The 26570-nt window shown below is 43.4% G+C and overlaps 1 protein-coding gene across 1 annotated transcript in view; it reads right to left on the reverse strand.

The window, feature by feature from the left end:
* Positions 1-5106: 5106 nt before the first annotated feature.
* LOC126417136 (uncharacterized) overlaps positions 5107-26570 on the reverse strand; it is a 56825-nt gene continuing 35361 nt past the window's right edge. Inside the window, exon 4 of the mRNA XM_050085033.1 lies at positions 5107-5549. Within this exon, the coding sequence (XP_049940990.1) occupies positions 5107-5549 (443 nt within the window). The remainder of the gene's footprint in view (positions 5550-26570) is intronic.

A 26570-nucleotide genomic window follows, 5' to 3' on the forward strand; every position in this document is an offset into this window, starting at 1 on the left:
GTTGAGAACAAGCGTTGCTTGCAAACACCGTCTTAAATGGATGGGGTGGTGGCATGGGGTGTTACTGGTTACACGACATGATTATAGCTGGTCCACATGTACCAATTTGGTCATAAGGCATTAGATTTCCGGTGTGTTAAGCCGGGTGGCTGTGCCATTGGTCGTAGTCTCCGCGACGTTATTTTTCAACAAGATACTGGTCATATTCGTCGCAGTGAGTTACCTAAGATCCTTATTTGTATAAAATGCTTTGCATCTGTCGTTCGTTGCTTTTATTATTTCAGACTGACTGGTATCGGACAGTGTTGCACATCTTCAGGTTGAAAGACATTTGTTTTGTAACGAGCGCCTTTCATAGGAAGCGGTCTTGTTATTTGACAGGCAGTCAGCCACGAATGCGTGAGAGCGATGCATCTTTACCAAAACAAGGAAGTGCTGGTTTCTCGTGCTGCGAGGTTAAAGCTTTGACCAGAGAACTGCGTTTCTTTAGTTTCATCTTGCACCTGAAATACAAAGGCACTTTCGTCTCATCCTCCGCCATGGCTGTCACGCAGCTGCAAGCAGTACTCGTATTCAGACATTTGTCTTGTCTTGTGTTTGACGTGGATGGATTCGACCGGCAACCTCTGGTCGCGTCAGCGTTTGTTACGGTGTTTGTAGTGGAGAAGGAAACAGTCAAATATGCCTTGGACCATGGCCTACTGTTTTTAAAACATAAATCACCAAGGATGCAAAAACCGGCCGTGAAAGTCAGCATTACAAGATTGAAAATGCACATGCTATAATTCGTAGACGTAAGACAACCAACAAATGGGTTTGTATAATAATTTACAGAAATAAAACTAGAGCCACTAAAGAACTTATAAGTTTTGAAATACGTTTGGATAAAGAATTTAAAATGAAAAGAAAAAATGGTGTTTTGCCTAATTTAAAAAGCTAAATTCAATTAACAAACATGAAAAGCAGCAACAGGAGTTACCACCCGCAGAATTTTTTTCATTCAAAAGTTTTGTTAACTAGTAAAGCTTCATAGGACGGTGGGGGAGAGTTATTTACTGATTTCTTTCAGGTGAAATGGTCTCAGAGTGTTTCGCAACCACGTTGCGTGTGGATACTTCGGTTAGTTGAATCCGTACGCACTTCGGTGCCACGTTTGGATATTGAAGTACCCGAAGCACTCAATCCCAGCGAAAATAGTCTACGTCCTGACCACGGCAACACGGCCAAAACGCTGGTAATTCCAAGTATTTTGCGTGTCGAGGCAGCGGTACACGAAGAAGGATTTTATGAAACTGTGGCAAATTTCCGTCCCATAGCTTCCTAACGACTGCCTACTGCTGAACAGTAACATCGAACAAAAGCGCCATTCTGAATGGTCGGGAGACACTTCTTCGAATTCCAACCCACAGTGACTCGACGAAAATAGATATTTATCAAAACCTTGCTGAGCTCGGGATGCCTTGCAGTGCCTCTTTTTCTTTCTAAGTGAGTGCACATATGCAAAGCGGACACAATTAACTGTACAAGCTAAAAAAAGACAATGATTTTTTGGTGCATTAAGTTAAAGCTGAAAATGTTTATTAAGTGCTTTGGAATACACAGTGTTTCTGGCCTTTCCGTCATGTGTAGACACACACAAATTTTTCAATTGCTCCACTCCTGACGATGCAAAAGCATGGATTTTACCGCATACACACATGTCACATATGTTTCGCACGTACATATATTCAACATTCATTTTACATATTTCAAATATATCCTTAGCGAACTTCTCGCTGCAGTTTCATCTGAAATCTGAGGAATGCTGGAATTCTGCCAGTAACAGATTGTCGTTTCGAGAAAAAGGATTGTCGCTAGCAACTGTCTGATTCTCCGCTGGTTACGCCATGCATCTGTAGAGAGACGCGTGGCATGATCTTTGACCCCGAAACATACATGCAAAATTATTGGCTGTCTGCAGTCCTCATTCTCAGACGTGGTTGATGCTTTTAACAATGTAAATAACAGTACAGGGCGCTACATCCTTTAAAAGTATCCCAAATGAACTAACTGCAGAGAATAAATACCAACAGGTCGTTTTTGTTCGTTTCTAAATGCCCCCTTCTCATCGTCAGCTTCATCCCTAAGGGTACATTATTCGCACAGTATATATACGAGAGGCGTTTGAAAAGTTCGTCCAAAGCCCGAGAGATGGCACCACCGGCGCCTTTCGAGGTCATGTATAGTTAATAGCATCTTTGGAAAGAACGCACACCAAGTTTCAGCTATATTGGTCTATTTCTTTGTATTTGGCATTCGTGTGATTCAAGGAAGTCGAGTAATTGTAAAAAAATGGACGAAAAAGAATTTTGTGTGGTGATTAAACATTACGCCTCAGGAGACTAAATGAAAGCTTGATAAACATTACGGTGACTCTGCACCTTCGATTAGAACAGTTTATAAGTGGTTTCAAAATTTTCGGAGTGGCCATATGGGCACAAGTGATGCTGAACGTTCTGGACGCCCTGTGGAGGTTACGACTCCAGAAATCATTGATAAAATCCATGATATGGTGATGGATGACAGAAGAGTTAAGGTGGGTGACGTTGCTAGTGCTGTGGGCATCTCGAATGAATGGGTGCATAATATTTTGCATAAAGATTTGGACATGAGAAAGCTATCCGCAAGATGGATTCCGCGATTGCTCACGCTTGACCATAAAAGGAAACGTGTGATGCGTTCAAGGATGGTTTGCAGCTGTTCAGGAAGAATCCGCAGGACTTTAAGCGTCGTTTTGGTCACTGTGGATGAAACATGGATACATTAATATACTCCTGAGACCAAACAACAGTCTAAACAATGGGTTACCAAGGGAGAATCTACACCAAAAAAGAGACCATTCCTTCGGGCGGAAAGGTTATGGCGACTGCCTTTTGGGATTCGCAAGGGATAATCCTCATCGAATACCTGGAAAAGGGTAAAACTATTACAGGTGCATATTATTGATCGTTATTGGACCGTTTTAAAACCAAGCTGCAAGAAAAACGCTGGCGATTGGACCGCAAAAAAGTCTTTTTCCGCCACGACAATGCACCAGCACACACCTCAGCAGTTGTGGTCGCAAAATCATTGGAAATAGCATTCCAACTCGTTTCACGTCCCCCCTATTCTCCAGACTTGGTTCGCTCGGACTACTGTTTGTTCCCCAATTTTATTCGAACGAGGAGGTGGTTGCAGCAACTAATAGCTATTTTGCAGACTTGGACAATTCTTATTATTCGGAAGGGATCAACAAATTAGAACAGCGTTGGACGTAGTGTATAAGTCTAAAAGAAGACGATGTCGAAAAATAAAAAAGGTTTACCCCAAACACATAAGTAGTTTTTATTTTTGCACGAACTTTTCAAAAACCCCTCGTATATTCCTGAATTATGCACGTATGTCACGCCTTTCCAGAAATGGTTCAAATAGCTCTGAGCACTATGGGACTTAAAATCTGAGGTCATCAGTCCCCTAGAACTTAGAACTACTTAAACCTAACTAACCTAAGGAAATCACACACATCCAGGCCCGAGGCAGGATTCGAACCTGCGACCGTAGCGGTTGCGCGGAACGCCTTTTCACTCCCATCCTCAGACGTAGAGGTTTTCCCCAGAGAGCAGGTAGTAACATTGCCAATTTTGAGACAAATTCCTTCAGAGATTACAGACATGTGCACCCCTCTGTTCCCAAATTTAGGGACGAAACATAATCTTGACTGTCACCAAAAAGACTAGCTACTCTGAAAACTACTCAGAAAACTATGGATTCTATATTAATATCGTTAGTTATAGAATATATTTTTAAATGTCACGTCTTGTCACCCCCAGACACACCCCTGTGGACAGCTGCGTTATATTATCCCACAATATTTATATACAAGTAATTACAAAAAAATGGTTCAAATAGCTCTGAGCACTATGGGACTTAACATCTGAGGTCATCAGTCCCCTAGAACTTAGAACTACTTAAACCTAACTAACCTAAGGAAATCACACACATCCAGGCCCGAGGCAGGATTCGAACCTGCGACCGTAGCGGTTGCGCGGAACGCCTTTTCACTCCCATCCTCAGACGTAGAGGTTTTCCCCAGAGAGCAAGTAGTAAGATTGCCAATTTTGAGACAAATTCCTTCAGAGATTACAGACATGTGCAGCCCCTCTGTTCCCAAATTTAGGGACGAAACATAATCTTGACTGTCACCAAAAAGACTAGCTACTCAGAAAACTATGGATTCTATATTAATATCGTTAGTTATCGAATATATTTTTAAATGTCACGTCTTGTCACCCCCAACCACACCCCTGTGGACAGCTGCGTTATATTATCCCACAATATTTATATACAAGTAATTACAAAAAAATGGTTCAAATGGCTCTGAGCACTATGGGACTTAATTTCTGAGGTCATCAGTCCCCTAGAACTTAGAACTACTTAAACCTAACTAACCTAAGGACATCACACACATCCATGCCCGAGGCAGGATTCGAACCTGCGACCGTAGCGGACGCGCGGTTCCTGACTGAAGCGCCTAGAACCGATCGGCCACTCCGGTCTGCCAAGTAATTACACTAACATTGAGTAATTTAATACAAATTTTGATTGAAACTGCTCCAGAGGTAATTGAGTTATGGCGCTCCTATAGGTGGGTGCTAGGTGCTTCGTACCCCCACAGAAGCCTCCACAGGCGTACGTACGAAAACTCATCTTAAGTTTCATTGCCGGAGAAGAAACAAATATTCACTTTTATCTATTAGACTATGGCTGATTTTAGTTGCTGATGATGCCACGCCCGAAATTATTAACCATCGGTTGATCATACGCTAAGGAGAAATGGGCAGTGTAGTATTCTATCCACGTGTGGCATGATGGGGAGGGTTGGGGTTAGTGGGCCGCACCAGCGTCGGAAAAATTGTCGGGCAGTTACCGGGAAGTGCTGGCGTGGCACGGCCCCCGCTAGCGGACGCTAAAGGCTGTTACGCAAGCCCACGTGCAAACAAGTCAACGGCTCCCTCACTATAATAAAATTAATGCGGCCCGCTGCAAACGTGTGGATCGAATTCGATTTATCGTCAGCCAATTTTGTACCTACGGCTCGCCCGTCGTTCGGCCGGGTGAAAGGAGGAAAAGAGGTGGACGGCTAGGGCTGGGGGAGGTAGGTGGGAGGCGAGGCGGGCTGCGGCGCGAGGTGTCGCCGGGGGTGGGGGCGGGCGGAGAGGGAGGGGGAAAAAGCGAGGCCATTCTGCCGCAGCCAGTTGCAGGCGCCGGCGCCAGCGCGGGACAAACACTCCTGAAAGTAAATTGGCGAGTACATTTAGCCGGGCCGTGGGTGGCTGGCTGGTTGTTATAATATCGCTGACGCCAGCCGGCGCGCCGATGGGGTGGGTAGGAAGGGGCTGCGGCTGTTTTTTGGAAGGGCTGGGTGGGGGCGGGAGCGGGGGCTGGGGGCGGGGAGGCGGCGGAGGCCCGAGTGCGCTCCGCTCGGCTGCGCCGCTGCGGGGGCGGAGGGACGCGCCGGCTCGGCTGGCTGGCTACGATGGGGGAGGGGCTGTGAGCGAGCACCTCATCCCTCTTGTCACACACCCTCTACCCTCTCCCGCAGAGGGGGGAGTCGCCGCTCTTGCGGAAGGGCTGTGTGTCCTCCCCTCGGCTTCCTAAGCCGTACGCAGACGCCGCCTCTTACGTCGGCCCGACACACTGCACGTCATCCGCCCCCGACACTGCGCCCGTTATGTATGCGTTAGGGAACGATCCCACAAAAAGGACTTGTCTTCCATTTGATTGAAACAACAATAGCAGATCGTATACGGCGACGAAATACAGCACGGCTATTTTCTGATATTTATTTTTTATTCAGCACGTAACTGGTTTCGGAGACACGTTGTGAGGTGTCGAAGAGACACACCTCTATGTTAACTACTATTTATTCATTTGCAAATCACAAGGAAGACTTGTATGATGACGTGACAGAAGGAGAGACAGGAGTCGATATAAAAGAGGTAGGGGACCTATTTTTAGAACCAGAATTTAAAAGAGTTTTGGAAGACTTGAGGTCGAATAAGACAGTTGTTGTTGTGGTCTTCAGTCCAGAGACTGGTTTGATGCAGCTCTCCATGCTACTCTATACTGTGCAAGGTTCTTCATCTCCCAGTACCTACTGCAACCTACATCCTTCTGAATCTGCTTAGTGTATTCATCTCTTGGTCTCCCTCTACGATTTTTACCCTCCACGCGGACTCCAGTACCAAATTGGTGATCCCTTGATCCCTCAGAGTATGCCCTACCAACTGATCCCTTCTTCTAGTCAAGTTGTGCCACAAATTTCTATTCTCTCCAATTCTGTTCAATACCTCCTCATTAGTTATGTGATCTACCCGTCTAATCTTCAGCATTCTTCTGTAGCACCACATTTCGAAAGCTTCTATTCTTGTCCAAACTATTTATCGTCCATGTTTCACTTCTATACATGACTAAACTCCACACAAATACTTTCAGAATCGACTTCCTGACACTTAAATCTATACTCGATGTTAACAAATTTCTCTTCTTCAGAAACGCTTTCCTTGCCATTGCCAGTCTATATTTTATATCCTCTGTACTTCGACCATCATCAGTTATTTTGCTCCCCAAATAGCAAAACTCCTTTACTACTTTAAGCGTCTCATTTCCTAATCTAATTCCCGCAGTATCACCCGATTTAATTCCACTACATTCCATTATCCTCGTTTTGCTTTTGTTGATGTTCATCTTATATCTTCCTTTCAAGACACTGTCCATTCCGTTCAGCTGCTCTTCCAGGCCTTTGCTGTCTCTGACAGAATTACAATGTCATCGGCGAACCTCAAAGTTTTTATTTCTTCTCTATGGATTTTAATTCCTACTCTAAATTTTTCTTTTGCTTCCTTTACTACTTGCTCAATATACAGATTGAATAACATCGGGAAGAGGCTACAACCCTGTCTCACTCCCTTCCCAACCACAGCTTCCCTTTCATGTCCCTCGACTCTTATAACTGCCATCTGGTTTCTGTACAAATTGTAAATAGCCTTTCGCTCCCTGTGTTTTGCCCCTGCCACCTTCAAAATATGAAAGAGAGTGTTCCAGTCAACACTGTCAAAATCTTTCTCTAAGTCTACAAATGCTAGAAACGTAGGTTTGCCTTTGCTTAGAACAGATAGATAACATTCCATCAGAATATTTAAAATCATTTCGGGAAGTGGCGACGGAACGACTATTTACATTGGTGTGTAGAATTTATGAGTCTGCTGATATAACATGTGACTTTCGGAAAAACATCATCGCCGGCCAGCCGCGATGGTCTCGCGGTTCTAGGCGCGCAGTCCGGAACTGTGCGACCGCTACGGTCGCAGGTTCGAATCCTGCCTCGGGCATGGATGTGTGTGATATCCTTAGGTTAGTTAGGTTTAAGTAGTTCTAAGTTCTAGGGGACTGATGACCACAGCAGTTGAGTCCCATAGTGCTCAGAGCCATTTGAACCATTCGAAAAACATCATCCATAGTGTAAGAGCCGATAAGTGCTTAACTCAGGTTAACAGCTCATGCGTCAAAGTTGCTGACAGAAGAATGGAAAAGAAAACTGACGATTGTTGGATGGTTGGTTTGAGAGAGGGGACCAAACTGCGAGGTCATCGGTCCCATCGGATTAGGGCAGGATGGTGCAAGAAGTCGGCCGTGCCCTTTTCAAAGGAATCATCCCGGCCTTCTCCTGAAGCGATTTAGGGAAGTCACGGAAAACCCAAATCAGGATAGCCGGACGCGGGTTTGAACCGTTGTCCTCTCGAATGCGAGTCCAGTGTGCTAACCACTGCGCCACCTCGCTCGGTGACGATTGTTGATCATATTGGCTTTAGAAACTGTAAATGCGCCGGACTGGCAGTTCCAACGTTGCGGTTCATAAGGGAAGCCAAGACTAAAGAAAAATCAAGACACGTTCATAGTACTTGTCGACCTGGAAAGGGCGTTGGACAATGTAAAATGGTGCAAGGTCTTCCAAATTCCGAGCAAAATAGAGATAAGCCATAGCGAAAGACGGTAATGTACCATATGTACAAGAGTCAAGACTGGAAGACGAAAAACGAAGTGGTCGAATTAAAAAGAGTGTAAGACAGCGATGTAGTCTTCCGCTCTTACTGTTCAATCATTACGTCGAAGAAGTAACGATGGAAATAAAAGAAAGGTCAAGAATGGAATTAAAGTTCAGGATGAAAGGATACCAATGATAAGATTCGCTGAAGACATTGCTATCCTCAGCAAAAATGAACAAGAAATAGAGGATCTGCTGAGTGGAATGTATAGTCTAATGAGATCAGAATATGGATTGAGAATAAATCGAAGAAAGACGGAAGTAATGAAAAGTAACAGAAATAAGAACAACCAGAAATTTAACATCAGGATTCGAGAGCACGAAGTAAATGAAGTTAAGGAATACTGCTACCTGGGCAGCAAAATAACCCATGACGGACGGAGCAAGGAAGACACAAAAGGCAGACTGGCACTGGCAAAAAGAAATTCCTGACCAAGAGAAGACTTCTAGTACGAAACATAGGCCTTAATTTGAGGAAGGAATTTCCGAGAATGTACGTTCGGAACACAACACTGTATGGTAGTGAAACATGGACTGTGGGAAAACCGGAACGGAAGAGAATCAAAGCATTTGAGATGTAGTGTTACAGAAGAATGTTGATGATTAAGTGGACTGATAAGGTAAGGAATGAGGAGGTTCTTCAGAGAATCGGCGAGGAAAGGAATACGTGGAAAACACTGACAAGAAGAAGGGACAGGATGGTAGGATGTCTACTAGGACATCACGGAATAACTTCCAGTGTAATAGAGGGAGCTGTGGAGGGTAAAATCCGTAGAGGAATACGGAGACTGGAATACAGCAAGCAACTAATTGAGGACGGAGGATGCAAGTGCTACTCCGAGATGGCATGGTTGACACAGAGGAGGAATTCGTGCCGGTCCGCGTCGAACCAGTCAGAAGACTGATGACTCAATTAAAAAAACAAATTTTTTTTTTAATTTTTGCGTCTCCAGTAAAGTTTCTCTGTGTATCACTGCTTTTCTTCTTCCGCTGGCGCTTGCGAATAACCTTATCTTCAGCTATCAATTCAGACATGCCTTGCCAAAGACTAACGATCCACCAGTTGAAGTGTCATGCCTGCGTCTCTAACGTTCTATATGATAATTGAACAGCCATTGTACAGAGCCACCTTTGGTTGGCATTGTAGGAGAAATGGTGCAAGTCTCCATTTCACAATAACATCACCAACAAACCCCTTGAGCAGATGTAAAAGTGTTGATATCTCCCTGATGGATTTGTTACTCAGGTGACATTCAGTAACTACGCAATGTTCGCAGTCACGGAACTCTACTGACCGACTCATTCTGTAGTTACTGCTTCTATGTTCTCCTCACTTCATTTTACACTGGCGGGTGCACCTCACGTAGAATCTAGTGATCAGTTCCGCATTATTTAGAGGTGTCCGGATACTTCTGATTAGATAGTATAGAAACTTTGGACATCATCAGCGATGTTCCTGGGTTCGCTGTGTTCTGTGAAATAAATGGTAATACACCTTCCCTCTATAGTCGCAGTAAGATTCATCAGAGCAAGGCGTCCCTCTGAAGACGTCCAACATAACTGTGGACCAAATGTCAGGAATGAGGAAGTTCCGTGGACCACGACCGTGCAGCCTGGAAATATACTAGCGACAAATCAACCGGTCGTGGAAACTTTCATAGTAAGAATCTAAAGCCCGGACATTCCAAAATTCAAATGAATGTCGAAAGAAAAATCCTCGTTTAAGAGAGTAATATTCGCACAAACTACCCTACTGGCCATTAAAATTGCTACACCACGAAGATGACGTGCTACAGACGCGAAATTTAACCGACAGGAAGAAGATGCTTTGATATGCAAATGAATAGCTTTTCAGAGCATTTACACAAGGTTGACGCCGGTGGCGACACCTACAACGTGCTGACATGAGGAAAGTTTCCAACCTATTTCTCATACACAAACAGCAGTGGACCGGCGTTGCCTGGTGAAGCGTTGTTGTGATGCCTCGTGTAAGGAGGAGAAATGCGTACCATCACGCTTCCGACTTTGATAAAGGTCGGATTGCAGCCTATCGCGATTGCGGTTTATCGTACCGCGACAATGCTGCTCGCGTTGGTCGAGATGCAATGACTGTTAGCACAATCTGAAATCGGAGGGTTCAGAAGGGTAATACGGAACGCCGTGCTGGATCCCAACGGCCTCGTATCACTAGCAGTCGTGATGACAGGCATCTTATCCGCATGGCTGTAAGGGATCGTGCAGCCACGTCTCGATCCCTGAGTCAACAGATTGGGACGTTTGCAAGATAACAACCATCTGCACGAACAGTTCGACGACGTTTGCAGCAGGATGGACTATCAGCTCGGAGACCACGGCTGCGGTTCCCCTTGACGCTCATTACAGACAGGAGCGTGTGTGATGATGTACTCAACAACGAACCTGGGTGCACGAGTGGCAAAACGTCATTGTTTCGGATGAATCCAGGTTCTGTTTACAGCATCATGATGGCCGCATCCGTGTTTGGCGACATCGCGGTGAACGCACGTTGGAAACGTGTATTCGTCATCGCCATACTGGCGTATCACCCGGCGTGATGCTATGGGGTGCCATTGGTTATACGTCTCGGTCACCTCTTGTTCACAATGACGGCACTTTGAACAGTGGAAGCTACATTTCAGATGTGTTACAAAACGTGGCTCTACTCTTCATTCGATCCCTGCGAAACCTTACATTTCAGCAGGATAATGCACGACCGCATGTTGCAGGTCCTGTACGGGCCTTTCTGGATACAGAAAATGTTCGACTGCTGCCCTGGCCAGCACATTCTCCAGATCTCTCACCAATTGAAATCGTCTGGTCAATGGTGGCCGACCAACTGGCTAGTCACAATACGCCAGTCACTACTCTTGATGAACTGTGGTATCGTGTTGAAGCTGCATGAGCAGCTGTACCTGTACACGCCATCCAAGCTCTGTTTGACTCAATGCCCAGGCGTATCAAGGCCGTTATTACGGCCACAGGTGTTGTTCTGGTTACTGATTTCTCAGAATCTATGCACCCACATTGCGTGAAAATGTAATCACATGTCAGTTCTAGTATAATATATTTGCCCAATGAATACCCGTTTATCATCTGCATTTCTTCTTTGTGTAGCAATTTTAATGGCCAGTAGTGTAATCTTGACACTCAGCGCGGTACCGGAGGGGAGCGACTGTAAATGGGAAATGCCTCTACGGTCGCTCCCATCAGTCACAGCGTCGAGTGTGAACTTCGTTTGCGCGTACAGTGCAAGACTTGCCCAATAGCTCGCCATAAACTACGCCAGCTTAAAAACAGTTTCGTCGGGCGCTGTATCAGATTATACAGCACGTGTCCGGCTGCTACAGTGGACACAGAAGGCAATCCTTCAAACCCCTCCCAGCCGCTTCGCGTCCCCCTTCTACTGTGGCACCGCCCGGCATTACCATACGGCCCCTGGCGCAAGTGTTGCGCCGCGTATTAGTCGTACGTCACGCAGGGGATTAGCGCGATAATGAAGCGGGACCACGCCAGGAAGTGCGCCGCTGCGCTTATCGGCCCCTGGCCTGCCCCGTGCGAGAGGCCGCGAAAAAAAAAACAAGGAAAAACAAGACCGGCGCAAGAAAGCGGCACACAACGGGCGCCGCAGTAGCAGCCACAGCCGGGCCGGTCAAGGACGAACCAGCTGTCCGCCTCGGTCCACGGACAGTGCTCGGCCGCCGCGCCGCCTTGCAACCCTGTTTCGCAACACACCACAAACGTTCATTTCGTCCGTCTTAGGGGCTTTCGTGGCGTCGCGCGAAGTTCTACACGCGCGGAATCCGAGCCTTCCTGGCGACATGCGGTCCCCGAATCAGATTACGAGATGTACTGATCCACAGATTTCATCAGAAGTGTTTACTTACTTACTTACTCACTGGTCATACCGGACTCGAGAGTCCATTACCGCAGCAACATATTTTCGCCACCTGTCCCTGTCTTGGGCTATTTCCTTCCATTCACCTTCAATACCTTCACATTGTCCTCCCATCTACGCCTCGGTCTCTCCACAGGACGTTTTCCCTCTAAGTGCCCTACCAGTACTCTGCGCGCTGCCCTGCCCTCATCCATTCGAGCTACGTGACCCGCCCATCGCAGCCTACGTGATTTAATAATACTGATTATGTCAGGGCTTGAATAGAGTTCGTGAACCTCTTCGCTATGCAGTTTTCGCCACTCTCCGCTAATGTCATTCCATTTTGCTCCGCAGCTCGTGGTCGTGCGGTAGCGTTCTCGCTTCCCACGCCCGGGTTCCCGGGTTCGATTCCCGGCGGGGTCAGCGATTTTCGCTGCCTCGTAATGACTGGGTGTTGTGTGCTGTCCTTAGGTTAGGTTTAAGTAGTTCTAAGTTCTAGGGGACTGATGACCATAGATGTTAATTCCCATAGTGCTCAGAGCCATTTGAACCATTTTGAACCTTTTTGCTCCGAAAATTTTTCTCAAAATTTTGTTTTCAAATACTCGAACGGCTTTCATTTTCGCACAGTGAGAGACCAAGTCTCACACCCATACAGCATAACTGGTAGAATAATAGTTTTGTATATTCTAATCTTTAAATTCCTAGACAATATCCGTGATGAAAGTAATCTATTCAGTGAGAAGTAGCACGCATTTCCCGCCCGTAATCTCTTCTTCAGTTCGGATTCAATCTCATTTCTCGAAGTGATGTCCACGCCTAGATACTTAAATGTGTTCACTTTTTCAAATTGCATGTCTCTTAACTCTTAACATTTCCTGATCTACTGCTGTTGGCATTCTAGTAGTAACCAGGTATTTAGTTTTGTCTTCACTTATCCTTAGACCTACATCTTCACTAGCCTTGATTAACGCATATGCATTTGCTTTTACAGATTCTTTCCTATCGCTAATGATGTTCAGATCATCTGCATACCATAATATCTTAATGTATCCATTTAACTCCACACCCTCTGAATTATCTGCTGCCATTCGTACAATATATTCTAGGACTAAATTAAAAAGTAGCGGAGACAGGGCATCTCCCTGCTTAAGTCCGTTCTTTATTACGAATTCTTCTGACTCCAATGTCCCCACGCGTACTCTACCTTTTGTGTTTTTCAAACTCGCGTCTATAAGTCTAACATACTTCTTTGGTATTCCAAGTTCCAAAAGAATTCTGTACAATTTGATTGCAATACTGCATCATATGCTTTTGTAAAATCTATGAAAAGATTATGAACTGGTTTATTGTATTCCCATTTCTTTTCCAAAATTTGACGCAGGGTGAATATTTGGTCTATAGTTGATCTGTTCCTCCGAAAGCCGGCTTGGTAATCCCCCACAGTTTCATCTGCATATGGTGTAAGCCTGGTTAGCAGAATATTCGAGAAAATTTTGTCCTGTAGTACCGATATCCCTCTATAATTACTACAATCAATTTTGTCGCCCTTCTTAAAAATTGGGATCAGTATCGACTCCTGCCACTCTTCAGGTATCATCTCTGAGTTCCATACTATAGTTATCACTTTGTGAAAAGTGTTTACAGGATTAATTCTCAGCACTGTCAAAATCAGACCGATTAAGAGTCGCCTGCCTCGTTTTGACCCGCAAAACAGAGGCTTCTTTTTATTTATTGGCTTTCGGGGCGTGCTTATACAGCCATCTCAACAGAGAAATGTCAATTATGACCATACGAACGTGAGGACAATATCAGTCGCCGAGCGGAGAAAACCTCCGACACGGCCGGGAATCGAATCCGGGCCTTTTGGTTGAGAGGCACCCACATGCCTTGACATCAAGCAGTCAGGCCTGCAAGATGAGTGGTCTGCCAAGCGAGTGGATTTGTTGTTATTTACCGAGTAACATCAATGACTGATTATGAGCTCTAGTGCTCACAATTAAGCTACAAATTATTCTCCTGTTTGAATATTACGCAATGGAAACGGATAACGCACATCTGACTGTTAGGAATTTACACAACTCTGATCGCTCACTACGCTCTGGCAATACCACATTTTCTTTCTTAGCCAACGGCTTTGTTAAACACGTGGCCATCGCACTGAATATGAATGGCGCACACATTATAAATTCTGAATATCATTACTATACATTATTCGAAGAACAAGACCACCAATCTTTTTCTTTTCACTATCTTTTTTTAGTCCGATAAATTCTATTATGATTCAAAGGTAACATAAACACACCATTGCATTTTATACAACAATTACACATGAGAAACTGCACCCAATGCGCATGGATTTACGTTGGTGATTCTCTGTCTTATGGTCTCGTAATTATCTAACGCTACAGTGCACTTTCTGGATAGGTTGGTGGATCTTTTGCTGTATCTCACACTTCGACTCTCACACCCATCATCACGAAAATTTCCTCCAGACCGAGCGGTACAAAAAGGAACATGCATAACCCACTGCCTCTGAACCTATCTTGCTACTCTACCATGCAAACCACACATACTTAAATTACATGAAATACATCACACTGGCGACCTACAATACATCACAAAGAATAGTCACAACGTTAGAATCGCTTCACTTTCAGCTTTCCCACTCCAATTAGTATTCATCCCAGTTTCACACGACACTGCCCCACTTCGTAACTTTTCTTTCATACTACGAACTCTGGAGGATATATGCACATCTTCCTGTGCAATGCAAGCCAAGTGGCGTTGCTGGATAGACGGCTGACTCACCTTGCTTCTCACTCAGAGTATTAGAGTTTGATCCAGCGTCACACGGAAACATAACACGCAAAGTAATACTAAGATCATATTTGTCACACACGCGAGTCCTCAACCGATACCATGGACGAGTACTTCTCTTTCCTTTGTCTCATACACAGATTGAGACTCACACAGTACTCACCACGTGGAAGTACTCCTCTCTAATTTCAAGTCCTGCACACGCCATTTCTTAAATATTGGCAACTTATAGTACACACGCCAGTAATTCAGCTTAACTTTAGCACTCGGAAGTATTTCAACTGAGTACTAGCACTCGCAAGTATTTCAACTTATTGCTACATGTGGTTTCACTGTGACCGTTGGTCACTTCCGAAGATTACTACGATCCCCTTAATATTACCTGCCTGTCGTTTAATTCCGCCCCCAAAAGTTCCTGAAATAGAGAAATAATTATTCCAAACTATTCTTAAGTATTCCACATGCATACCATCTCTCCACTCTTTTGTCTTTACGGAGCACACCTAAGACAGGTCTTACCAACACAAGATCCAGCGCCAGAGTGCTGAAACATGGCCGTTCTTCAGGTCATCTCGCACCACCCTCAAGATGGGGGACCACCATGCTACCGTATTGGCCAGCCACATTTCAGGCGCTCAAAGCTCAGGTAAATTTCATCTCTTTGGTTCCACCAAAGGTGACCAAAGGACCGTCTCAAAGATGATCATATATTGCACATTCACTATCTGCGGTTAGCAGACGACCATATATTCATTCATTTCACAGATCTCACCAAATTGGATGTAGGGATTTATTTTGTGGGCGTGCACATGTGATGAGTTAAACAAATAAATTGTCCTTCTTTCCTACACTAGTATCCGGCTTCGGTGTATTAAGTGAAATTGAGTTATTATTACAAAAAATATGTTGTTCTGACAAGAATAACGAAGAATGTTGTACCTGTTTTCAATGTCGGGCGGTACTCTACCCTTTCATGGTTATCAAACCGCCATACTGACCGCGCAGTGACCGATGCAGAGTTAAAAAGCTTTGGCGATTTTAGTTGTTTGGGCATCTGGCCGTGGTCTTACGCCGTCCTCACACATCACGGTAAACACCAGACGTGGCATCGGTCGTCGCTGCTGCACGCTGGGAAACGACTCGCTAGGTCTCACATTGTCGTGATTTGCGACGGCAGCGCTCTCCAGCGGCAGTTGGCTGCATCTGGCGCACTGATCACACAGTTTGTTTACAAAAATGGACGCGCGTAAAATAGTTGCGTTAACTATCTTAACGATCGTCGAACAAGGGTCGAGAAAATCGCAAAGATGATTCTGTACTTGTCAGTGGCTTGAACAGCTACATTTGCTGCACATCGATCTCAGATACGGGTAAGGTTGCTATCGATGGGGCATGTCATTCGATGGTTCGGCTCGATTTCTCTGTGGAGATCGACAATAGGCGGATGCTAGCGATCATTAGCTTTGTCCGTGTTGCCACAGTTACGCCGTCTTAGTCGTCAGTTGTTCCACAAAGACATCAATGAACAGTGAGAAAAGGTAGGATTTGTATTGTGTTCTTGTAACTGACTAGTATTACTGACTGAAACATCATAGTGGTATGCTAATAGTGATTAACCTTCTAGAGCTCATCAATTCGCATAATTGTATCACATTGGCAGTACAAAGTTATCTGCCTTAGATGGATGCTAGCTATTTTTAAGCAATGCAGTGCGAGCTGCCTTGAATATGCTGTCTCGAATTTTGTCTAGTCTTGGGCGTAAGTAAATAACTGTAAACTAATTTAAAGTAACGGTTTTCATTACATGTTTTCTAATAGTATGTAAGTGTTTGGATAATCAGTCAAATGTGATTTTTTTTATCGGCGAAGGCGACGTATCGGGTCTAGTGAAGCAGGGGATACAACCCGTCGGCTTTGAACAATGACGTCATTCCTTAGTCATAGATAGTAATGTCTTCACTTCGAGGCATAGATAATAAAGCAGTTCTGTGTTCTAATAAGCGCTATCATTACAATAATTGAATGTGAATCTAAAAGCGATCGTTTATGTATATTTCACTATTTTTCCATATTTCACTTTCTTATTCCACCAATATGCTTCAGTAGCTGATGAGTGTTTTTTGGCTTATTAAAAAAAAATCTCATGAGATAGAATAAACTGATCCTAAGATACAGATGCTTCAGTAGCTGATAAGTGTTTTTGGCTTTTCTTAAAAAAAAAAGAATCTCACGAGATAGAATAAACTGATCCTACTTCATTAAGCAATCAATTGCTTAATAAAGTAGGATCAGTTTATTCTATCTCGTGAGATTTTTTTTTTAAAAAAAGCCAAAAAACACTTATCAGCTACTGAAGGGAGCTACAACACTAAGAAGAATCGCTTCTCGGCTTTTGACAAGATCAATGTTTATCTCTCTCGCATTTCTTTGTTTCTCAACATTCTCCTCAGCTCTTTCATCTTTGTAATACATGCTCTCTGGCGACTTGTGACGTCATTGTTCAAAGCCGACGGGTTGTATCCCCTGCTACACTAGACCCGGCGTATCTACTTCTAGCCACGTTGGTTTCGAATAGATTATTGTCGGTTTCAGGTGCCAACAAAAACCTCCAAAAAAACAAAAATATGAAACCTATTGCTACTTATTTAGACATGTGTAGCATTTAAAAGGTATTACGCTGCGGCTCATTCGCGGGATTGCCTGGCCCAATGAAGCCAATGACATACGGTTTCGTTTTTCAAATATTTCATTAATAGTGAATATTTATGACCTCTGTGTCTACTGTAGTGACATGCTAAAGAAAAGGATCACATTAAACCGAAAATAAAATATTTATTACAATATCAGAGGAATTTATTACACATTTTCTTTAGGTGGTCCATTGACGGCAAACTTCCCCCCCCCCCCCCCTACTGACAAAAGTTTTTCGTTAACTCAACTGAATCGCTATGAAATTTTCTGTTTTCAATTGAATATCGTCCGCAGCTCGTAGTCTCGCGGTCGCGTTCTCGCTTCCCGAGCACGGGGTTCCGGCTTCGATTCCCGACGGGGTCAGGGATTTTCACCTGCTTAGAGATGACTGGGTGTTTGTGTTGTCCTCATCATTTCATCATCATTCATGACATTGGCAAGATTGGCCTGAGCAAAGGTTGGGAATTTGTACGGGCGCTGATAACCGCGCAGTTGAGCGCCCCACAACCCAAAACATCATCATCATCATCATCGTCACATCAATTGAATATCGTTGAAGTATAGTGTCCAATGTCAGTATCCACGTGCATAGTACCCATGTCCTTGACGTTGCAGTAGCTAACGCCACTAGAAGTGATGACCTACATTTCAAGATCGAAATTCGTTTCGTAATTTCATATGAATGAAACAGGAGATTATTTCGAAACTACTCACAGTCGTTGAGAAATATATTTACCTGCGGGACACAAACATGAAGCAGCCCATAAAACCTATACTAGCTGACCCGGCCATACGTTACTGTGGTTCTGTGGTTATAATAGGCTGAATTAATTTAGTACTCATCTCTTTAATACCATCAAATTAATATTCACTAATAAAGCTGAAAATAGTTTAGCCGATATTAAAACATACGGAACTGAGAATGAAACGTTACGCCAAAATTTGAAAGTGACTGATGAAGTATCGGAATGTTGAAATTAATCACAAACCAACATACAGTTTTTAAATTTAAATTTTATTCATCTCAGATTAACTGTAGTTTGTAATCAGTGACATATTTACAAAATATTTAATAAATTAATAATACATAAAAACTTAACTTTATATGTGAGGCTGATAACATCGATTTTAACTATTACTTCCATTATTGGCATTGTATGGTGGCATTCCTGGTATATCCAGAGAATTTAAAAATTAAGTTGGAAAATTTATGGCTTCGTTTTCATCAACTATTGTGTCGACTGATTTAAAAGGTATCAAATCACTGGGAAACAACTGTTGTATCTGGAAATTAATTTCGTCAACATAAACATTTTTTGCTGCCAAAATAGCACGATTACTGGCCCAATTATGATCTAAGTAATTGTTCAATATATCCGGGAAGACACTCAAGACTAGTTCACTTTTTGTATCAACAGCAGTGCAGAAACTGCCCAGCAATCTGATGTATTGTGTATTTTGATGCCGTTCAATTTCGCCGTTTCCAATATCTAGTAATTGCTTAGAAAATACTTTTGCCGATGAATCATTTTGCAATTGTACTCGCATTTTCATGGTCAATTGAAAATATTGTCGTCACAGGAGGGTACTGTACCCATCATAAATATCGCAACATAAGCTTATCGTGTAAATTATTATTCACCCTCTTAAGAGAGCACACTGGTCACTTTGTAGCTCTATGGGAAGGTGTAACATTGCACCAGGTGACCAAGTGACCTTTCGCCGTTGTTCTGTGTCATGTCAATGAAATGATGTGATGTGCCATAGATTTCATGGAATCAGATCAGTAAGAAGAGTCGACATGGAGACATCGCGGAATGGCAGAAAAGAGCTACTGTGTTTGGATGCGCTCATAAACACACCGCGAATGGAGATGCACTGTTTGTTTGTGTATCAAAGCGGATTGTCCAACGTGTGTACATGAATGGTGTACTACTCGCTGCCATGCAACAGGGCTTAAGAATATTTGTGGTAAAAAGAACCTAACAGACACGAATTGGAAAACAGTGTCACACCTAGTCAATGTTAATGGTTCAAACACGACAGGAATTTCTCCCGCCGTTCAATGCAGGCCTATCTCAAACAGTCTCAACCGAAAAGAATACAACTGAGGTGACTGCAACGAAGATTTCAATATCTGTTCGTCTTCCTGTGTAATATTTAATATCAGCAAACGCTTATTGGCTGAGTAATGGATTAGAACAGTGTAACTTTGATGCTTCGTCCTAGTGATTCCTTCTCAGTATTTGTGCAAGACAAAAATTAGCTCAGTTATCTCCTCACTGCTTTCCCTTAATTTTGGTTTGACTGCTGTGGTGTAGAATGTAAATGCTTCTTCTTATTTAACGAGTCTTTTCTTTTAAATTTCAGAGCTTTTACTACTACAGAAGTCTTTCCATTTTCCCTCTTTATCAGAGCAGTTGAGCAATTTTTCACTTGATTGGTTATAGCTCCTCAACGATACGCCTTAATGGATTGTTATGCATACTGATGGGTAAGTAAATTATCCCTTTGAAAGAGTGTTCGTAGTAACTTATTTCTATGCGATTGCAGTCTTTCTCGGCGTATTCCAATGATGAATTCTTGTCGGGTTATCAGCCGAGTGGTGGCGTCGTCTTGTCTCAACGTTTCGATGAGTTTCGTACCCAGCATCTAACCCGAGAAGAATTCATCAACTTATTTCTAACAAGTCGCATTTAAGAGCTAGAGTTGTTTAAACGCAGTCAAGTATGCTCAACGTACTCCATAGGTGAGATAAGTTGAGCAAGGATATGGGGCAAATTGACCACTTAGATATCTAGCCAAACTATGGGTTCAGTATTAGCCAGACATGAAATAAAATTTCTGTTTGACAGTCAACGTTTTATTTATAATCTTTTAATGACGCAACAGTAAAACTAAAAGTAATTTTCTTTCAAAAATAAACGAAAAATAGAACCAACAAAACGTTAATGTATCTCAAGATTAACTTTTGGAATAGACTAGGTCTTTCTATTCAAAATCGGACTTGACTATTTATTTAATTATCAATATAGCTTACATTGAAAACGATAATATTAATAAGATCTTGGAAACTTAATTGTCATTGTCACTGTTGCAGTTTACACAAAAGAAAGTAAGACCAGCATCTGGCGCACATTTTATATGTGCCCACTGCCTGCAAAATTGACACTGGATCCATGTTTCCCCTGTTAAAACTTGCAGAATAGCCTTCGCAAGAAACCAGACAAAAACAGTCACTATCGTTGCTTTCCTCACTTGGCTGAAGTGTTTTTTTAGAAACACTCTTCTTTCTTCTTTTAAGAGTGTTCTTCCTTGGCTTTTTAATTTTTGTAATGATTTTATTTTGTTCCTCTTGCAATGCGTTCTTTTCGGCAGTGTCTGGTAGAGCAAGCAGTAGCTTTCCTCTTTCTTCTGTTAGTTTTGGTAGCTTTCCTAAGACCTGCTTTTGGATATGGTCGAGCAATTTCTGGAGAAAATGTATGCGTTAGATCGAACAGATCGTTTTTCTATTGCTCGTACCAGCTTCGGGTTCAGTCTGGCTGGTGCACATAGAAGGGATGTGATTAGGTTCAGTGTTGGACATTAGGTCTACAGCTTGCTCTGGACGATCTTTTTCCAACTCGACAATTTCTGGGTCTCGATGGAATGTTAAAAATGATGGTGAAAACTGATCCTCACTAAAAATGTTCGCATTATATGGGAAGACGCCACTTTTTCGGAAACCGCTGACAATACACTACTGGCCATTAAAATTGCTACACCACGAAGATGACGCGCTACAGACGCGAAATTTAACCGACAGGAAGAAGATGATGTGATATGCAAATGATCACCTTTTCAGAGCATTCACACAGGGTTGGCGCCGGTGGCAACACCTACAACGTGCTGACATGAGGAATGTTTCCAACCGTATTCTCATACGCAAACAGCAGTTGACCGGCGTTGCCTGGTGAAACGTTGTTGTGATGCCTCGTGTAAGGAGGAGAAATGCGTACCATCACGTTTCCGATTTTGATAAAGGTCGGATTGTAGCCTATCACGATTGCGGTTTATCATATCGCGACATTGCTGCTCGTGTTAGTCGAGATCCAATGACTGTTAGCAGAATATGGAATCATTGGCTTCAGGAAGGTAATACGGAACGCCGAGCTGGATCCCAACAGCCTCGTATCACTAGCAGTCGAGATGACAGGCATCTTATCTGCATGGCTGTAACGGATCGTGCAGCCACGTCTCGATCCCTGAGTCAACAGATGGAGTCGTTTGCAAGACAACAACCATCTGCACGAACAGTTCGACGACGTTTGCAGCAGCATGGACTATCAGCTCGGAGACCATGGCTGCGGTTACCCACGCTGCATCACAGACAGGAGCGCCTGCGACGGTGTACTCAACTACGAACCTGGGTGCACGAATGGCAAAACGTCATTTTTTCGGATGAATCCAGGTTCTGTTTACAGCAGCATGATGGTCGCATCCGTGTTTGGCGACATCGCGGTGAACGCACATTGGAAGCGTGTATTCGTCATCGCCATTCTGGCGTATTACCCGGCGTGATGGTATGTGGTGTCATTGGTTACAAGTCTCGGTCACCTCTTGTTCGCATTGACGGCACATTGAACAGTGGACGTTACATTTCAGATGTGTTACGACCCGTGGCTCTACCCTTCATTCGACCCCTGCGAAACCCTACATTTCAGCAGGACAATGCACAACCGCATGTTGCAGGTCCTATACGGGCTTTTCTGGATACAGATGTCGACTGCTGCCGTGGCCAGCACATTCTCCAAATCTCTCACCAATTGAAAACATCTGGTCAATGGTGGCCCAGCAACTGGCTCATCACAATATGCCAGTATCGTGTTGAAGCTGCATTGGCAGCATGGACTATCAGCTCGGAGACCATGGCTGCGGTTACCCTTGACGCTGCATCACAGACAGGAGCGCCTGCGACGGTGTACTCAACTACGAACCTCGGTGCACGAATGGCAAAACGTCATTTTTTCGGATGAATCCAGGTCGTGCATTGTCCTGCTGAAATGTAGGGTTTCGCAGGGGTCGAATGAAGGGTAGAGCCACGGGTCGTAACACATCTGAAATGTAACGTCCACTGTTCAAAGTGCCGTCAATGCGAACAAGAGGTGACCGAGACTTGTAACCAGTGACACCCCATACCATCACGCCGGGTGATACGTCAGAATGGCGATGACGAATACACGCTTCCAATGTGCGTTCACCGCGATGTCGCCAAACACTTATGCGACCATCGTGCAGCTGTACCTGTTCACGCCGTCCAAGCTCTGTTTGACTCAATGCCCAGGCGTATCAAGGCCGTTATTACGTCCAGAGGTGGTTGTTCTTGGTACTGATTTCTCAGGAGTTATGAACCCGAATTGCGTGAAAATGTAATCACATGTCAGTTCTAGTATAATATATTTGTCCAATGAATACTCGTTTATCATCTATATTTCTTCTTGGTGTAGCAATTTTAACTGCCAATAGTGCATTTATAATTGTCTGAGTCATTGGCAACGAATCAGCAATAATTTTTGGTATATCTTAAATAGTTAAGGCCTGCTCGGGTTATTTCGTAGACATGTGTCTTGAGCAGCAGCGCAATACTTTTTCAATTGTCCAAACACTGAGGCAACGTTACAACTCCGTTCTCTTTGGCCAAATTTAGCGACTTCACGTTCAAGTGAGAGGAGTGATTATCTAATACTAACAAAACACTGTTCTCCATGAACGGTTTCACATATTTTATGAAGTGTTGCATTACCTGATGGAAATCTTCGTCTTTAATCCATCCACTGGCGTTGCCTGCTCCTATATAATCAGATGGACCGCCATTAAGAAAGCGTCTCTTAAATTTTTGTCTGGGAAATTCAAACATAAGAGGTACTGGATTTCCATAAGCAGATACAACAGTTACTGCTATAACGTTAGTCCCTCGCTCCCCAGTGGTCATGTCGCCGACCTTACGCTTACCCTTGGCAGCTACAAATTTATTTGGCTTCAGCACAGTGAACACTCCTGCTTCATATACATTCCATATGTCTGACGCACTGAACCCATATTAATCCACTACTTTAGTTAATTGGTCAAATGATGTTGCCCTGCCAGGGCTGGTGGGTTCTGGTTTTCGAATGGATAGCTCCGGATTTCGTTTTAAAAACATCGTAAGCAATTCTTTTCCGGCCATCTTATTTGCAGTCCAGGAGGATAGAATTTTAATGCCAAATTTAGCAGCACACCCATAGGCAAGGCGACGAACATCTTTTGGGGAATATCCATTGAAAATTTATCCCATTTGTAACAAGTGTTTTTTAAAGAGTCCTCTTGCATGGGAGAAAATACCCGCCTCGGTATTACATAACCCTTGGATGAATTATCACCTTCAACTAATTTCTTAAAAAATCTTGTCACAGACATTCGTTTGATACCGAATTCTTTGGCTGCGGCATTCACACTTTTTCCCTCAGCATTGACAGCCTTTGCAGCATCATTTAAGTTTTCAGTAGTGTAAGAACCTCTTGTAGTCTTTCTTAAGCAATTGAAGTTCACGAAACCGCAGTTGAGACACTGCTGAAGAGCGTGCCGTGGCTCCGCGGCCTATAGAGGGCGGCCGCTGGCGCTCTCATATAGAGAGAGCCTGTATAGGGAGAGAGTGGCCAACCGGACGATACGGCGGCCATATTTCTGCCAAACTGCGGCAGGGACTTTTGAATGGCCAGTAGTGGAGTACACGCTCACCGAATCAAAAGCACAAAACAATATGGCGAAATCATTCGTTAAATGCCTTTCTTTACAGCTATAATATACTCATAGTAGCCTACTACGTACAGCACAGGAAAATTTGATACAGTGGCTGTAAAAATTATTCGTTACTTGCATTTATCTCCTTTAAAGTTCGTTTACTAGATATATTGCAATGAAAGTACAGTAAATAAAAAAGAATAGTGTAAAGCATTTGTTTTGTATCGGAAGTGCATAACGCTAAAGATTTAACGTACCTGTATTACGTCAGATGAATGAAAGTCGTAAGCAGTTGTTTACTTGTGACATGCAAAAAGTGTGAGAAGTATTAGTTCTTCTTGTAACGTCTTCAAACTTTTTGCATGTCACAAGTGAACAACTGCTTACGACTTTCTTTCATATGTATTGAATATCTCTCGTAGATAACAAACGAAAAAGATTACAATAATCAGGTAATGTTAAATGTAGGCTACTGTAATAAAGACCAAATATAACAAGAAAACTACCATATCCCTTCCACGCCACAGTAAGTAGGCCTATTAAAAACTGTCTTCAAGAGTACCTACGATTATTTACTACGAATAATGTTTCAGTAACCACGACAACAGCGGAAAACGTGCTTACGACTTGGCTGCGTCAACAGTCAGGCAATAATACTGAAACCAAAATAATGGCTAGTGTTCTGATTTGGAACGAAATAAAGTTTGACGCTATAAAGTCGAATGAGCATGGCACAACACTTACAGGAACTTTCCGTTTCCAGCAAGGACTGTTAGATATTGGCTTCAGAAAAGCTTGTGAAGCTACCAGTATGCACGCAAACGCTAATTACGTACTAAAAACGATATACAACTAAATAGAACGTGCATGCACAACGCATAACAAGTCTCTCAATAATTCAAATACCTTTTAATCGTTTCCAAAAGTCCTCTGAACTTCAATTCAACTCAAAAGCACGACGAACATAGGAAGCGCGAGAGAGGTGTGGCAGAAAAACGGCGCCAAAGCTAATCAACCAATCACGGGCAACTTCACCTACGGCCACTCTCTCTGTATACAGGCTCTCTACTCTCATAGGTCGGCTCGGTGGGCGTGTCTCCGTGCGCAGCGCTGAGGCGGCGACGGCAGCGCTCGCGGTATTGGCAAGTGCTTTGTAGCAGCCGTCATCGAAGTCCATGCCTCCCGGCAGGCTTTCCAAATCTTCGGACCGGGTTACCAGATTACTTTCGTTCAAAGTCATGGGGTTGGCTGAGCGACTATTGCCGAAAAATTTAAAACGAAAATGAGGTTATGAAACATCTGTTAGAATTATATCCATAACTTTTATACATCTCAAAAATATACTAAAGTTATGTAAGTTTAACATTTACTTGATTGAAAACGGATAACATTTGACTAGTGTAGAAAAAATATTCCGGTTTCCGATTATTTTACTTTTTGATCACAAAATAAACAATGCATGCATCTTCTTCACTCGATCGACAAGCCGCCAGTGGCGGTAGCGCGGTGGGTTCCCCTCCCACCACCGATTCTTTCCGCAGTTTGATGCATTAGCGTGCGGTGAATGGTTTCCGAGATCTTCAACTTTTTTAGTCCTGTCTTCCTCAGTTGCGTGTAATATTACGGTATATTGATAATTTTTACTTAATGGATCGTCTGACAGCAACTGAATAAAACACAATTTTAGTGCCATACGCGTTTCGCCTTTATATTCTGTAAGGCATCATCAGTGGCCTGGAATATGTACATATTTTTGCTATTTACTTTACATTTTTGTCACTGTACCTATAGGTTATAAACAGTTCTGGTGGTTGGTATTTCCTATTAAGTAGTAATGGCTCTGAGCACTATGGGACTCAACATCTTAGGTCATAAGTCCCCTAGAACTTAGAACTACTTAAACCTAACTAACCTAAGGACATCACACACACCCATGCCCGAGGCAGGATTCGAACCTGCGACCGTAGCAGTCCTGCGGTTCCGGACTGCAGCGCCAGAACCACTAGACCACCGCGGCCGGCTAAGTAGTAATGTTTTGAACTGTACTTACAGGTTGCGTGGACAATTTCTTACATATTACGTTCCTGTTGCATTTTTGGTGTTGTTGTTCTTCTTATGAGTGCCAATTTGCGGTTTTTTCCCCCATTCCACAGCACTATGAACGGAACGCTTGTTTCAATGCAAAGTTTTGGTTTCTGTTGCCGACTGTCAAATGTTTTTGCCAAAGATCGAATGTTATTGCCAAACTTTCGAGTGTAATTATTGAAGTATCTGTGATCTGATCGT

Source organism: Schistocerca serialis, chromosome 8 (assembly GCF_023864345.2).
Source record: "Schistocerca serialis cubense isolate TAMUIC-IGC-003099 chromosome 8, iqSchSeri2.2, whole genome shotgun sequence".
Taxonomy (NCBI): Eukaryota; Metazoa; Arthropoda; class Insecta; order Orthoptera; family Acrididae; genus Schistocerca; species Schistocerca serialis.